At 33.1% G+C, this 17,904-nt stretch overlaps 1 protein-coding gene across 3 annotated transcripts; it reads right to left on the bottom strand.

Annotated features, from left to right (window-relative positions):
- Positions 1 to 4,491: 4,491 nt before the first annotated feature.
- On the bottom strand, positions 4,492 to 17,559 carry LOC115974897 (neurochondrin). 3 transcript variants are annotated; one of them, XR_004088029.1, is made up of 19 exons: positions 17,440 to 17,559; positions 17,196 to 17,370; positions 16,903 to 17,077; positions 15,574 to 15,710; positions 15,144 to 15,247; positions 14,909 to 15,004; positions 13,998 to 14,091; positions 11,960 to 12,080; positions 11,658 to 11,857; positions 10,799 to 10,890; positions 10,672 to 10,727; positions 7,989 to 8,078; positions 7,703 to 7,802; positions 7,286 to 7,390; positions 7,124 to 7,196; positions 5,566 to 5,729; positions 5,299 to 5,353; positions 4,895 to 5,010; positions 4,519 to 4,803 (listed from the first exon to the last, which is right to left on the bottom strand). XR_004088029.1 is itself a non-coding variant. In XM_031095452.1 (18 exons), exons 1-18 carry the CDS (start codon positions 17,440 to 17,442, stop codon positions 4,955 to 4,957), a joined length of 1,896 nt encoding a protein of 631 aa, XP_030951312.1. In that variant the 5' UTR covers positions 17,443 to 17,559; the 3' UTR covers positions 4,492 to 4,954. The 3 variants fall into 3 exon arrangements, 2 of the variants coding, with proteins under 2 accessions (XP_030951312.1, XP_030951314.1); XM_031095452.1 differs by having other exon boundaries at positions 4,492 to 5,010; XM_031095454.1 differs by having other exon boundaries at positions 4,492 to 5,010; positions 17,196 to 17,364; positions 17,440 to 17,547.
- Positions 17,560 to 17,904: the final 345 nt, after the last annotated feature.

Raw genomic sequence — 17,904 nt, 5'->3', positions numbered from 1 at the left:
AAATCCTAGCAAATATATACACTACCAAATATAACTTCTTACAAACCCTACATTTGCATATTCACATACAAACACACCCAATCATTATCATTTGTTTCCAAAATAAAATAAAAAATAAAAAATCATTAATTATACTAAAAAAAAACTAAACACACAACTCACCCCATTACAAACCTTCAAATCATTCTATCAAAAATATAAAAAACAATATCAAACCAAACAAAAAAAATTAATCATGATACACATACCCATAAAAAAACCTAATAATATAAATATATATATATATATTATATTTATATATGAAACTAACAATTAGAGAGATTGAGAAACCTTACCTGACATGAGGATGTGGGGTGAGTTGATTTGAAGTTTGTAATGGGGTGAGATTTGAATGAGAGTAAAACAGCACAGCCAGATAATGAATTTTATGCTGAAATGAAAATGAGTGAGAGGAAGGATGTGGGTACTAGCATGTGTGTACCTATAAGCCAGACAACTTGAATGTAACCTACAATGAGTGAGCTGTGCAAACTGCAAAGGCACATGCTAGAGCTGTGCAAACTGCAAAGGCACGTTATAGAGCTGTGCTTGACATGACCAGACGCTAGAGCTGTGCAGCAAAGGCACGGAGCTGTGCTTGACTGTGCTTGACTTTGCAGTTATAGAGCTGTGCTTGACATGACCAGTCGCTAGAGCTGTGCAGCAAAGGCACGTTAGAGCTGTGCTTGACATGACCAGATATCAGACGAATAAAGTAAGAGTACTGTACTCAAAAATCGAGTTCGTGAGACTCGTTTTCCAGCTGGAAATCGAGTCTTATAGACTCGATTTCCACGGCTGGAAATCAACTGTTAGAAACTTGATTTTCACGTCGAAATCGAGTCTATAAGACTCGATTTCCAGGTGGACCATTTTACGCCAGATCACACAAGGAAATCGAGGCTCAAAGGCTCGATTTTGAGACTAAAATCGAGCCTCTGAGGCTCGAGATGCTATTAACCAAATATCTTTCTAAGTCTCGCCTACTAACTAGATTGTTTGGTTTTTAAGGCCAGTTGGCCATTTTCGCCGATTATCTTTATTCATTTTGTTTTGTTTTATGGGATCTTTCTGTCAATTACTATCCGATTATCTTTAATTTTTGTTTCGTTTTATGGGATCTTTCTGTCCAATTATTATGACATGTTTGTTACACAGGATTCAAACAAATTTGTTTCTAATATAACCAAATTTATTCGTTAGTTTGGTAATAAGTTGTATCATTTGAAATATTTTACACATATAATTATATTTACTTAAAAATAATTTTCTTTAAATATGAGAGATGAATCATTTTTGATGATTTTTATTTTTATAATTATTATATGTATATATAAAGTTTTATTTTATTTTATATTCAGCTAAAAATAATATTTTTTTTATATTTAAAAATATATTAATTTTAAAAATTATTACACAAATTAAGTAATAACTATTGCAACTATTTTAGAGATGAATATTTATTCATTATTTTAAAGAATACATATACATAAGGAATGATTATTTTGTGTAATAAAAATATAACCAAACTAAGAATAGCTAAATAATATAAATAGTTATTACATTACAATACTTATTATAGTCTATCAAACATGTCCTTAGATATTACGATATTACACAAACACTAAAATGATTTTTTTTAAATGTTTTATGGAGATAGTTGATTGCTCTTTATCATTGAATAAATACGTCAACTGAATTTTGGTATAAGCAAGAATTAAACTCTAAATTTAAATCTATTATTCAGCAAGTGATTTACGTTGAGTTAATTGAACCCATAAGAGAGTACTGCAATTAATTTTTGGACTTCACACTATGTTCGGCCCACCTTAATCCGGAAAATAATATTAGTAGCTTATACTATAATCTATCTCTCCATGAAGATAAGAATGATAGCTCCCAATTTTGTTATTTATATATATATATATATGAATGAATGATAGTTCTCATTGACCAAGTGACCAAATCAGCCTCCAATCAATCGGAAGAAAACTCCTTTGGATCAGCATATCAAAAGCATAAAATAACAAGGAAACTTAGAACTATCTATCATAAAATATAGTAGGACTTTTGTAAGCTACCATCTATACTTCAAAATTCGAAGATTATTTTACAATTTCCATCCCACCATCCAAACAAAAGATACTGTAGTAGTACCCATTACTAAACTTCTATTTATTTTTGTGGGGTTTGAAAGGTAATTGATAGCAACCTCATCTCTAATTATATTTAGAGAGATTGATTCCCAAATTCAAACTCATGACGTACCATTTTAGGATAACAAATTAATTTCTAAATTAACAAATTAGTAGATATCTATCGCCCAAATTATGAAGGCATTTGTAGTTTATACCAAAATTACAATTTTTTTTGCAATCAACATCTTAGTTTAAGATCGTTATGTCCATTAATTTGTTAATTTAAATATTAATTCGAACAATGGGACCAACCATACTAAATAATCTTGAATAATGATGATTACAAAGTTATATAATATATACAGAGTATTAAACTCAAATCACAATTAGAATCCAAATTAATTTGTAATTGTTGTTTAGTTTTATGCCACATGTCCAATTTAATTTTCTTAATTTTAATATCAAGTGATCCATTTATAATACTTTGTGCAAAATTCAAAATAAACACCTCACTCACTTAAATAAAACCACTTCATCATTATTAATATTGAATGTTTCATCTTGCAAACACATATTACATCATAATTTTATATAACTTAAGATGTCTATGCATAAGGTAATATGGATAACTAAAGTGATCCTTAAATAAATAAATAAATAAGAGAAACATAATTGTATCGCACATAGACAAAATTTGTATTACCTATATTCTATTTGTTCGATTTTTTTCTATAAAAAAAATTGGCCTCTTCGGATCAAAATTCAATTTGTATAGCATCTAAATAGAAACTACCCTAAAGCTTTTTATATTTTTCTGGTATTTGGTGCCTTAAATCATCTTGATTAACGAAATATCTTCTCTAAAATAAATAATAAATAAAAAACAATAGAGTTTCCTTCTTACCCATCCACACGGTTGTGCTATGTCGCAGCCACCCCCACCTCTATGTGCTACATAAAATACTAATGACTTTTCCAATGAACTATAGAAAATGTTTTTCAGATCATTTTCAGCGTTGTAACAAAAAATGAATAATACTTAAATTTTCATCACAAAACATAAGTTAAACATACTAAACGTTGAAAGGGCTATAATTATCTCCTATAATGCTAGTATTGAGTTTGGAATGTTATACTAGAGCAATTTAACCACAAATTTTGTCATAATTTAATGATACAAACAATTGTGAGTTATAGATTTACCCAGTCACTTTTTCTTTTCTTTTTTCACTATTCACACAATTGACCCATCAAGATTGTGTCAAAAGCAAAAGTAACAATTAAGACCCTATATTTTTTAAAGGGTTTTACTAATATATTCTCTTGAAATATACATTATTAAACTATTTTAGTAAAAAATTTTATGCAAAAATAAAAAAATAATTCACTCTTTTTTACAGCTTTTTCAATTTTTTATTAAAAAATTCTTAAAATGAATGATTAATTTATACTAGGCCTAACTCTATAATTGTAAATTAAAAGTAAACTTCTTTTGTTTAAGGTAAAGGACCAATCTCCAATTGGATATATGGTCAGTAGCTAGATAGCATCACATCGCATTGATTAGAAAGATGAGTGACTGTCAAGACCAAAAGAGCCAAATTACAAAAATTGACCAAACTTCCACCTAATTGTGTGTGTACTTTGGAAATCACGGAGGACGTCTTTACAACCACAAACTCTGGCACACAATATTTATTTCATTTATGGGTTATCTATGGTCAGTAGCTAGATAACATCACGTCGCATTGATTAGAAAGATGAGTGGCTGAATGTCAAGACCAGAAGAGCCACCCATCAAAAAAAAAAAAAAGACCAGAAGAGCCAAATCTTTTTTTTTGCTAGGTGATTGCGGGGGCTAGAATCCCCGAGCATCAGGTCAAACAGGTACCTGGGTGCCAATAGGCTACTGAGGCCAATGGCGAGCCAAATCTTATTTATTACTACAAAAATTGACCAACTTCCACCCAATTGCGTGGGCACTTTGGAAATTACAGAGGATATTTTTAGTTTTTACAACCACAAACTCTAGCACACAATAATTATTTCATATATGGGTTATACACCCATATGTGATGTGTGAGAGAGATAATACGTATGGCAGATATATAAGATAATTCTCAACGCATGCATCCATACATGATGAGTTGAGCACACTCCATGAGAGAGAGAGAGAGAGAGAGAGAGAGAGAGAGAGAGAGAGAATATGTATGTCAGATACATAAGATAATTTTCAAAGCATGCATCCATATATAATGAGTCAAGCACACTCCATGAGAGAGAGAGAGAGAAGAGAACCCTATACCGTAATGTGTGAGCAAGGAAATTGCTTCTTTTTTTTTTTTTTCATTTGTAACAAATAAACTCTACACAAAAGAGACATTAATAAAACAAAAATGTATATAAAGATCTAAAAGCTAGTAGTAAACCATACATACATAAAATTTGAAAAAAGAAAACAAAAAGAAGAGGCTAACAACAACAGATGATGACTACATGAAGGTTGGATAGAAAGATAGCTTCACCCCAAAAAAAAAAAACCCGTTATAGTGTGAGCTATCCCGAATCCTGTGCACAGAGATTGTAGAAAAACAAGGATGATCCCCTCCTGATTTCCTCTATCAATCTGATTAATTCCACAAAGGAGTAAACTATAAAATTCTTCCATTCGTGTTTAATCCAGAACCACCAAAAACAACTAAGTATAGGCAACCTACCCCAAGCAGTTGGCAACAAAATAAAGTTTTCTCTAGTGAAGCATAACCAGTTTATCTAATTTATCTCTCAACTGCTGCTCTTATATGGGGGAACCTATGAGCCCATCGAGAGTATCCTGCATGAGGTTGAGCATATAAAACAACATAAAACCACTTGCCATTTGTTGGTTCATAAAGAGATGAAAGTTTTATTTTTTTTAAAGTTGGTTCAAGGTCAATAATACAGAAATCCTCAGTTCAGTAATTAATTGTACTGCCTTGTCATAGCATGCATTTCATGAAGAAGACCACTTCAATTTTAAAGAGGCAGGTCTAGATTTTCTTTTTTTCATTTTGGAACCGAGTGGATGTGGTAATAGTTAACAGATGCATTCATAATCTTAATAGTAAAACAATAAACAAACCTGCAGTAACAATCTCATGAAGATCTGCTTCTTCTTTTGCATCATCACACATATCCTGCAATTAATGAAATAAGGGACAGTTAATAAGCTGGAACACAATCCCATTTTTGTGCAGCACATAACAAATTCATGTCCCAAATCCATTGATCTGGTAATTTGTGAGGCCTGGGCCCCACATCTTAAGCATAAAGATTCATGCAATACTTATTATTTAAAAAATAAAAATTATGATGCCTAAAATAACACTTCAAAGACCATGCAGTTTACCTGCTCATATAAAGCCAAACTTCTTGTAATGAGCCTAGACAGACTGTTAAGAGAGCTAGTATCAAAGCTTGGATGATTAAGAAGAGCCTCCTCTGATGTAAAATCAAATATCAGTGCACAAATGCTCGAAGCCATCATAAGAATTGATGAGTCTTCAGTACCCTCTGAAACCAAGTTCAAAAATTTTAACTAAGACACTTACATGACTGCAAAATTTCTTTCTAAAGGAAAAAAATAAAATAAAATAAGATTAGGTGTTCTGCCTAAAACACAGACAGAAATAGTATGTGCAAGAACAAAACATCATAAATTTAAGGGATCTTACACAGCTTCTTGTTAAATTTGCAACACAGTTGTCAGACCACAACAGCCCATCCCTATCGGATCTATTTATTTCAAATTTAGTGACAATGCTCGGTGTTTCCAGTTTATAAGATTAAGAGTCAAGTCATTTAGGTTTTCTTTTATTGAAGGTTTTTTTTTTTTTTGTATTTAATTTTATTTTTAAAAAGCTTCTGAGTTCTGAATTATTCAAATTGACTTTTATCATTCAAGTCAATTTCTAGTTAGGAGATAAAAAGAGGTAGTATATGGGGTTTGTTTTGAGTGGAACAATGATTTAATTATGTAAATGTAAACAGAAGACATAATAAGTTTGGGCGGTGTCGCAATATAGATCTTTGGAGACTTGTGCCATAGTATTTGATGTTGTGTATTTGGAGGGAAAGAAATGCTTGCTGTTTTGAGGGATGTGAACGGTCCTTGCTAGAAATTAAGTCCTTTTTCTTACACACTCTCCTTGTTTGGAGTGTGGCTCTGTCACATTTTTCTTGTTTTTCACTTCCTCTGTTACTTGATCACCGTAATTTTGGTTCTTGATTTTTGCCCCCACAATACATCTCCAATGTACTCAAGTTGGCTATTTTTTTCTTAATAAAATTTTTCATTATCTATCAAAAAATCAAGAAGACAAAATAAGTTTGAACAAGAAAATACTGATATGTATGAAGGTTAACGTTGGACTACATGATTTTATGAACATTAGTCCCAAATGGGGAGAGCCCACTATCAAATGAATGTTTCATTCTTCCTTTAGCAATAGAAATGACATTATTATTACAAGTTCCAGCACCCCAAACTTCCTCACCAATGAAATAACAGTGATAAGTGTTCCACCCTACTCTCACAGCTCTCAAAAACTAAATTTCCTAGAACATTGAGCTCTATTAATTGATTTTCCATCCATGAACTGTAACCCTACATCTAGTCTGGTTATTTTTCAGGTTGCACCTTCTTTAATGAATTCATTTTTAGATATAAAAATAAAATGAAATTCAGGAGTCAGGACCACCTTCTATTCAACATGAGCACTGTGGTGAATACAAAGGTAGGAACTCATTGAAAATTATTAAAACAGATGGTAACAAAACCAAGCCAAACTAGGGGCGGGGGGGTGGGGGGAAGTCTTATCTTCCACTGTATTACAGAAGAATCAGACAATAGTGTTCCCAATGCTGATGAAGATTTGTAGATGGAGACTGTATAGAGAAGAGAGTACCTGTCCAATATGCCAATGCTTTCAAAAGATGAACAAAAGTTGATTCATCCAATGACAACCGTGCTTGCTCTCTCTGTTTACGAAAAGAAGCAAAATTGTTAATCTTTTGCATACCAGTATCATAAAACACATCTTCTGGCTATGATGTCAGCAGTACACCACCTTCAATAGTAGATTCATGATTGTATCACATGCCAAGAAGACACAACTGCTGTTCTCAACCACGTAATTATTAGGTCCAATCAATTTTATGAGGCATTCCATAACCTGCACATAAAATTAATATGCTAAAAATGTATACTTAACAGATCAAGTCATAACAATGCATCTGTACATGTAAAAGTATATTCATTTTTTCAACCTTCCTAAATTTTGACTTTAGAATATTGTGAGCATCTAGTGGATGTCCTCATGGTGCCATCGTAAAATATTGACAGAAATTAAAAATAATAGAAAAAAAAAAAAAGCAAGCCATCATGAAAATGAAGGACACCCTCAACAATCAAATTATGTTACAAGGATGCACTATCTTTCTTTTCAACTTAGAAATACATCAATTAAAATAACGCACAGACTTACAGCTTTATGCCCTCCAGAAGAAGCCAAAGCTTTGCAACCTTCAATCTTCATTGTTATTTGACACAACATTGGAAGCAAAAAACATATGGAGTAGAAAGGACTGCCATTCAGAAATAATTTAAGCAAAGGTCATTCTCCAAGTAAAGAAACAACCCCAGAATTCATCCCCCAAAAACCCAACACATGAACTTGCCCAAAAAGAGAGAGAGAGAGAGAGAGAGAGGAAACAAAAACCAAAGAACAAACATCAGTCCATCAAACAATAATATTTTGAAAGCTGTTAAACCTTTGTTCATCTTCACCTTCAATCGAAAGCATATACTCTAATAGTTCTCTGACCTTCACTTCGCATGCAATGGGTGTTTCTGCAAGATAGCTGATACAAGCACATATAAGTTTATTGGAGAATCTTTTCGGATTAAATCACAACTTAGAAAAGGATCCAGAAAGTCAGCCCAGTTCTTAGTATATTTCTGTAATATTCTCTCTATCAGATGTCATAAAATGAATAATTTATCACATGTATGGACAGAAATTTCTCTTTCCAGGGGAAATCAAAGGAATGTATGAAGCAAAACCCTTTTCACTAAATATTTTCTTTTTTTGATAAGTAAGAAAGAAAAAAACCATTAACATACCCTTTTCACTAAATATTGCTAACCTCTATTACGTCCTTAGCACAGCATATTATACACATACACACAACTCTAAAAGCCATATTGAATTTCTCCTATGAGTTCTAATTAACAATCTCTAAATAATTAGACAAGACAAAATATGACCCAACACCCCATTGCCTCTACAAGCCATTGGCCAGCTGAGGTGAAAGAAACTAGCAAAACCCAATCATGTTTTTTCCCATGATGAGGCATTTCATAATAACAATTTAACCACAAGGCCACTAGTTGATAGCTAGTTTCTTCTTCTTTTTTTCAAATGTTTGAATGTCATACTGTTAATAAACTTTTTCCTCAAAAAAAGAAAAAAAGAAAAGAAAAGAAGAAAGAACTACATTGTTGCACAGAAAGCTTAAACAAGTTTTTATTTATATAAGTTATAAAATTTAATTGGAAAAGAGACTACTCCATGTACATAGTAATGCACACAAAGAAGCCTAAAGTGTCAGGACTTTACAAATTCAGGGATGGAGTTACTGTTACTCTGTTAGTAAAGCCCCATGCATGTGACCAATCAAATAAAGATCAAAGAAACAATGTGAGCAATTGGGTCCCTGAAAGTGTGTGCACAATGCATGTGCTCATGTGTATGGTCAATTGATATTTCTGTTGGAAGCTTGAATACTCTCTATTAATTTCATAAGAGTTTCACCTTTCTTTTATCCCCTAAAATATGTTGCTCATACTGCAATATGCTGGCACTGCGGCATACTTGTTTAGACACAACATAACCTGGGTTATGGAATATGTGTCCAACCTTTTTTTATTTATTTTTATTTTTTATAATAAGTAATAAAAAAAAACTACAAAGAATGATAATTACAATCTAAATGAAATAAGATCTTGAAATTTACAATAGATTCTAACTCAGTGGGGGTCCAAACCACAAGACCATTCGAACGGTGAAAATAAGAGACAATTTCAGATAAACAACTTAGACCACCCTCTTAAATGTACATTGATTCCTATACCTCCACAAAGTCCCCAATAAGCATAATGGGCTAGGTTCCAAACAAAAGAAGAATGTTTACCAAACCAATTTCTCAAACTAGAGAATATCTCAGCAACACTCTTGGACATAACCCAATGAACCCAAATGATTAAAAGATAGAAGTCCATAATCATATGCTACATCATAATGCTATAGCAAATGGTCCATGGTCTCGTTACTCCTGCAGCACATACAACACCATATTACCAAAGTGATTCCTCTTTTAATCAGATTATTTCCTATTAGATCTTCCCCCGTGGCCCATGTTGTTGTCCACACAAAAAAGCTATCCTTTTTGGAGCCTTTGCATGCCAAATGCTTTTCCAGGGAAACATCACTTCTCTTAAGCCTTTTAGAGCAGAATGTGAATGAACATCAAATCTACCATTACCATTCAACGTCGACCATATGAAAGCAGGACCCTCGCTACTAGGAATATTAGAGTCAACTGATACTAATTCCCAATCATTAACATCAGAAATAAACCTAATATTTCATGAGCATGTAGCTCTCTTTATTTTGAGTCTCCAAGTAAGAGGTAATTAAAGCATCCCTGTCAATTGCAATGGCATACAACTCAAAACACATTTCTTTCAATAATTGATTCCCACACCATAAATCATGCTAGAACCTTACCCGAGAACCTTGCTCAAGTACCATCCCCTACCGCATACTATAAATAACCCACAAATCTCATGATCCCTGCTAAAGTGAGCATATTTTTCCACAAGAAAGAGAGGACTATTTACCAAATGTTCTCCAAATCCTTTGTTATACAATTAATTTCTTAAGTAATTACAAATCCCCTTTGCTAGGATTTCAGACAGTTAGGCATGAATCTGGGTGGTTTACCAATCAAAGGACATGATAATGCATATTAGCACAATTATGTCAATTATTTTAATCTTATTATCTTTTTAACTTTGAATCCTGGATTTCTTCTTTGGAAACACCAGGAGGTGTCAACTAGTTGAACTTCATAATCTAATTATATATTTGTTTAGATATTGATTGCTTGATTCAATTATCTGGCACATATATGTACTACTGTCTCTATTGCAATACATTTACCTCTACCTATGCTAAAGTGTTGGCCGAATCTTAATTTTCAGGTACTAGGGGAGTCAAGACCCTACAAACGTACCTGTAGTCTGAGCAACATGGCTCTCAATATTACCAAGTAGATTAAAAATAGGAAGATGTATGATATTTCATGCTGTTCTAGTCTGTTGAAACTCTTCTACTAAGAAATCAACAAAGTTGGAAACTTTATTCCAAGGGAGATAATGGTCAGAAGATACCTCCCAATAATCCGGACTGAAGCAAGAAGATCATCTCCTTTCCTTTGTCCATGTTCCTGTATAATCACAACAGTGAATTCACAAAGGCAGCACATAAAATCTTAATGCTATCAAATCACTACCATACCTTTGCATCTTGTAAATACTCTAAGACAACACTAATTGTCTCATTAAGTGCCCTGATCACATTTGTGAAAGTGCTTTCATCAATAAGGTCCCCTGTGAATGATTCCACAAAGATGATTGAGATCGCCTAGAAGAAACAGCAAAACACAGTTGATAGTATAGGGCTCCCTTACAACTCAAATGAGGTGTAAGCAACAAGGTAAAGAAATCACCGTATCCAGAAAGAGGGAATGAAAATTTTGAGAAGAAAGTTAAATAGCATGAATAATGGGTCACTAAGTAGCCTAAAGTGCACATCCATGCTCCAACCCATGCTGTAGTTAGGTTGGCCAAGCTATTGACCTAAGTGACCTAAAGGTTGGCCAAGCTAGAAACCTACAATAAAAACCCTAGTTGATGGGCCTGGCACCAGTAACTAGGTTTAAATGGACAACTATCAAACCGGTGTACCACCACTTATCCTCGTACATATATTACAGACACAAATGCACATATACACTGGTTAAAAGTTCTCAAGATCATAGAAGTTCATGTCACCAGCAGCATTTTATGTCACATATAATAGCTTATTATCATACTAAGTGACAAAATAATAAAATTCGTTAACTTAAAGAAAGGTGCAAAATTTTGAGGAAATATGTGAAGCGTAACAGCATAACAGTATATCAACATTTTTTTAGTGAAATGTAATGATCATTCTTATACAAATATAAAAATCATCAGCGAGGGAATGTATGTTAAATAAATATTGTGATTGCCTGACTCAAGTGAATGCAAGTACACTAAATAGTCACAAACCCATAACTAATTAAAAGCAGATTGAAATCACATACTAGCTACTCTAAGAATCTCTTACATACCTTCATTTTCACTAGCATTTGATATTAATTTAATGATCTTCTCCATCAAGGAAAAGGCAATAGCCACATGTCTTTGCTTTGAAAGAATTGTCTGAGCAGTGGATGAAGAACTCTTAGATGCTTCGTATTTCAAGTAGGCAAGCTCATTCAGCAAAACAGCAACTTCAACCCTTGATTGCTCTAAGACAAGCAACAGAAACCTGACAAAAGAATGAGGTGAAGAAAATATAATTGAAAGTGAACTACCTGCACATTTAATATGAATGGCTCTAAAAACCATAGTATTTACATTTACAGCTTACCTGTCAACAGGAATGGGATCCTCTTTATCAGGCAAGTTTATTTTCCCAATCAACCAGTGCTCCCCAAGTATTGATACCATAGCCTCAGCCAACATAAGGGCCTCAAGCCTTTCAGCAGGTGCTGCACAGGAGTGACACAAAAATAAAGATCAACAAGCTACATCCAGAAAGTAAAAAATTATGGACACTGCAAATATATGTATATATATGACTAAGAGCCTTATATCTCAACTGGCACCTCATGGTGTTTCAAAAGGAGACATTGAGAGTTCAAATCCCCCAACCACCAATTATCGAATCATCAAAAATATACAGACTTATATGATGTGCTTATTTACCTTTTCCTTTTTCTGAATTATCATTTTACTCTAGCAATTTAAAATGGGGGAATTCACTTTGTTTACAGAACCCATTCTACGAAATCTTATAACACCTCTTTTTTGACACCAAAAACAACAAGGGGGAACAAAGGAAATATATTAACACAGATCCTTTCAACTATGTAATTCCATCTTAACATCCTGAACGTTCATCTATATCAATTTTATAAACATAGAGGTGCTGCATTCCAAATTTGCACCTTACACCCGACAAACCCATTAATGGCCAACTTTTCAAGAAACTTTCTGGCAACCAAAGTTGGAATTACACTACTAACCCCAAAAAGTGAAATAACCATAACACAATACATCAGGCAATCCAGCCACACATAAAGCAATCCATAACAAATATAATTTATTCATTGAGTCTTAATGAGGAAAAAAAAAATTTTTGAACAGCATTAATTCAGAGAAAAGAACAGATGATGCTTAAAGATGCTCATTCTGCAAAACTGACAGCTGATTACAGGGCCACTCTTAGAAAAGCTATCAAAAGAAGAAGTCAGGACAGAACCTTCTAACTCTTCTAATAACTTCACCTTATTACCAAATATTAGATTTAGACCCACATATTAACACATAGAAAGGCAGTAGAAGTGTGCTTTTTTTTTTTTTTTAAAAAAGGAAAAAGTTTAGTTACAAAATTGGTTGTGGTCTAAGGCTATAACTTCCTTTAAAACAATTAATATTACTGCATATTTTGAAAATATAACCGTTGAATTGTATGTTCTTTAGCTCTTAATACACATATTAAATTTTGTGCCAAATGGATATTATTTACTATATAATCTATAAGCTTATATTTTACGCATAATTTTAAATTACAAAAACTTGCAATTTAAACAATATATTGATGACATATCTATTGATCTTTAATTTTCTAGAATCTTGCAAGCATGGAAGATATAAGAAGAAAATGTAATCCAATAGTGGATTTGTCAAAATTCATCTCTAATAAAAAGATATTGAGTAAGGTTGTAGTTTAAGGCTACAACCAATATTGTAACTAAATTTTGTCAAAAAAAAAAAAAGAGCACCTATGTCCATGGGAATACAATTTGTTAGACTTCAACAAAACCCCAATAGTCAATTTAAATATTATTAGAACATTGTCTATTTGTGATCTTTTAATTAAGGACTTCCAAAGTTTTCAAGACTCTCTGAGTCAACTCTACGATCAGAATCCAGAAATTGATGTACAGTCAACATTCAACAATTACAATCATGAAAGATAAGAACATTATCAACACAGGCTAGGCTATAAGCCACAAAATTAGACACCACTTGCAGTGTGCTCAGCGTATTCTTCAGGCAAATGCCTCTTCAAATGCAACATCCAGAAAAAATGAGGAAACATACAAAAACATTTTATGGTTCTTAAATTATAAAACTACATCAAATTTTGTACAATTTATAGAACATATCTCACGTATAATGAGTGTTAAAATATATACATATATAGGAGTGGTTCAAATCTTGTGACAAATTTAGATCATAAATATTTAGGAGTGGTTCAAATCTACACATTGTATATTTGAATTCTCTTCCCTTTTAAATAAAATTATGTAATTACCAAAAAAAAAAAAAAAAAATCTAACAAATTTTACATAAAGGGGGGGGGGGGGGGGTTGGTATGAAAGACCAATAGTTCAACATACCAACACGACTATGTAAGATCGCTGCAATACCATTACGCATATGATTTGACCAATTGCCATTTGGCATTACACGAAGAGCATCATGAAGTGGTGCCTGAAGATACCAAGAACATAAAATAATCATTTTCAAAGTTGGTTGAGTCAAATCATATACATGACAACACAAAGATGAAAATATTACTATGCAAGGATAATAAACATGACTCTTGCAACTTCATGATCTGAATCTAAAAGGAACAGATATAGATTCTGATGCAGTTATAAATGTCACCTACAGAGAACATTAATGGATTAGCCTAAAACTCTATAATAATGTTACATTCATGCTTGAATCACTAACGTTAAGGTTTATTAGTAAGTATATCATGAATTAAATCCAATGAGCTTTAACTCAAATGGCATTTCCTCCCTAGAAAGGGTATTAAGAGAAATCAGGGGTTCAAAACCTATTGGGCATGTCTAACTTACCAATTAAAGAAAAATAATAAGAGTACATCATAAAGCAATGAACTCTAACACAAATGGCACCTCTTTCCCATGTAAGAGCAAGGTGAAGGGTGAGGTTGTGTCATGGGTTCGAGACCCACTGCACTGAGTACATGTGTCACTTACCAATAAAAACAAGAAGAAAAAAAGAAAGTATATCATGAATTGAATCAAGTAAATGCTCTGGAGTCCAAAGCTCAGGAAACCGCTCAAATTTAAAATATAGTGTCATACCCTAAGAACCAGATTAGATATAGTCAAGGGTTACAGCTGCAGTTACCCAACCAATGTATAAAATGTCCTACAATTTAATTTGAACTAATGGAGCTTTCATGAGTGTAACTGAGTTTATGAACGATGACAACAAACCTTGTATCATTAAAGCTAGTATAGATGAAACTGACACTGGAAACATGATTGCATACCAAATATTTTGAGGAAAGGATAGTAGAGAGTAGGTGGAGCACTTCAAATTTCAGGGCGTTTTGCAACATGGCAAATGGTCTTGCCATTGTCACCACCTAAAAAAAATGACAGATTTTCAATGTTGGTCTTCCTTTAAAAAATAAAAAATAATCATAGAAACCAAGTCTAAAAATATTTAGTAGACCAAAAAAACATTGAAAATTGTTAAAATGGCAATCAAAAACATAAACTTACAATCACTGAGAGCTCAGATAAATAGTCATTAGTAACGATGTCCAAAGGCAGCTTACTTAGTATTAACAGCATAAGTTTCACAGCTATCTCCATTAGATGAGAATCTGCAAAACATTTGCATCACATTACTTTTTTGAAAATTAAAATAAAGGATCACAAATCCATAATCCCAAGCATCTAATACGTATTCTACCCAATAAAAAAATACAAAGGAGGATGCAAAAGACTGTAAATGGTTAATCGTGACAAAACACTCCAAAAGAGAGCAGTTTCTACACACTCAGACCTCACTCTTTCACACATATTCAGTATGCAGCAAAGCAATTTGCATACGAATTGGCTCCAGAATATGAGTAGAAATGATAAGCATGATTCCTACCAGGCCATCAGTAGAATTTAATCCAGACTCAAGGATACTAATAATAATTACCATCTGGAAAAGTAGATACTTGAGAAGCCAGAACTTTCATCCCTCCAGATTCATACAATGTCACAATTCCATCTTCAGAAGCAGTTGATACCAGGTACAGAAATTCATAGCATTCTTCAAGCACAGATGAGCCTGATCTGAACAAGGGAGGAAGTCCACAAATCAACAATCAACTACGTCTCAATAGTATATATCAAAAACTCAATTCCTAGACCAAGCAAGAAGGCACCTTTTAATCTTTAATATAGAACCCAAAACTTTTGGAAAATAATGTGCATTGAGAAGAATAAGATAGTCACTTATCTTCTTCTTCTTCTTTTTTTCTTTTTTTTTAATTATTATTATTTTTTTTTAATAAAGATTGCATTTTGTTAGAATAAAGGCAATAGTGAAAATCTTGATACCATCAAATAGGTCCAGTTGTTCTTTTTACAACTGGCTCATTACTAGGCTGTCCAAACAAATCTTTGGAAACAAAAAACACATCAATAACCTTAAAGGCATCACACATCCATGAGATAATTACTTATCAAGAAAAATTTGACAAGGTAAGCTGATATCATTAAGAAAAACCAGCACACAAGCATCAAATCCCAGACAAAGCCTTAATCCAATTACCAAGACTACGAAAACCTATTGACTATTGAACCAGTTCAAACAAAGCAGCACTAAAGTTTTTGTCCAAGTCATAGGACGCCACATCTTTTCAGCATTATTTCAACAATGCACTTTTTTTTTTTCTAGCACTCACCTTCTTCTAATACCCATCAGCCAAATTACTCAACACTACTAAATTTTATATATATATTGTACACGTGACTAAGTAACCATGTAAGACAGCTTTCTTTGATCTCACCCTAATGATGATTAACAAACCAGACATTCAAGATCAATCAATTTGCTTTAAACACACATCCATGTAAACAAACCTAACTTCCTTACACAAGTGTTTCTTTGTTCCCCACTTTTGTAATGTAAATGTAAAGTATGAACCATTTAATAAGAAGTTAAGAAATATTAAACATTTATTAAAGAAAAATATATAATCTTTTGGCCTCTGAAAGACTAGTACCCAAAATCTAGTGTCACGGTGTACCAGGAAAACCTCTAAACAGTATATCCTAAACCACATTAGCTTTCTAACCAAATCTAGAAGCACCTATTCCCACCAAAGTACTTTACAATAAAAACTAAAGTTCACGCCACAAAATGCAAAAAATTGATAGTTATATACTTATATTCCAATTTATATTATCAAGAAAAAGAAGAAGCTTTTTTCTATTTTCGAATAATCGATACATGTGAAAGGAATTAGGGATTAGAGCTTACTGATTGGACATCATTTCGAGAATGAGAGGAATCTTCAAAGACATGTCTTTTGAAGAGGCGATTTCAGGAACACGACAGAAGGCAGCGAGAACTGTTACAGATAGCTGCAAGTATGCGTCGCGATTATCGGCCTTACTCCCACTCTCACTCTCACTACTGCTTCCTTTTCCCATTCCTTTAAAAAAAAAAAAACACAAAAACACAAAGAGACAAGTAATTTGAACCAGTTTTCAACATTTTTTTTTAATTTTTTTCTTCTTGGAAGAGAAAGAGGAGATAGATATAGGAAATACCAGTTCTGAGGAGTCGATCGAGGAAGTGAAGTCCAACGGCGTCGTAAACCCTGTGGAGAGAATTAAGGTCGTCGCCTTTGCAAAATTTGGTGACCAAAAGGAGACCAGCGAGGCGCTGCTCATCTCGCTCTCCTTTCAACAGCTTCAGGCAGTCTTCGAGAGACGGAGACTGTTCCTGCGCGGAGAGATATATATGAGAGAGTGGAGATGGAAAAGAGCGAGAAAAGAAGAGAGAGATGCTTACCATGGAAGCTGAGAAACTGTGAGTGTCAGCAGAGAAGAGACGAGAGTGAAGAAGGTTTTCGGTGAATTTTGGATGCTTTCGTTTTGTAAACTTTTGTTCAGTTTGTTTGAAGAAACAAACTTAAAGAGGGTTCGAGAATCGGCTCGTGATTTTGATACAATTTGTACAATATGATCTAGGTGGTCTAATAAGAGACTGCCACATCAATTATAAATCCACCTCAGCAGCAATTTAGCTAATAACTAACGGAACCCCAAAAGATTGCTCTCTCCCGTTAAGAGTATCTCCAACAAATTTCTAAACCCAACTTCTTCTTCTTCTTCTTCTTCTTTTTTTTCATCATAATTTAAGGTTTACACGTTTATTTTACTATTATTATGTTTCTCAAAAAATTTATAAAAAAAATCTACTATTATTATGCTTTTAAAACTATTAATATGGTCAGGAATGTGACGAGACTAACTT

This window comes from Quercus lobata, chromosome 2 (genome assembly GCF_001633185.2).
Source record: "Quercus lobata isolate SW786 chromosome 2, ValleyOak3.0 Primary Assembly, whole genome shotgun sequence".
NCBI lineage: Eukaryota > Viridiplantae > Streptophyta > Magnoliopsida > Fagales > Fagaceae > Quercus > Quercus lobata.
The sequence above is the reverse complement of the archived record's forward strand: the minus strand, read 5'-3'. Positions and strand labels throughout refer to the sequence as shown.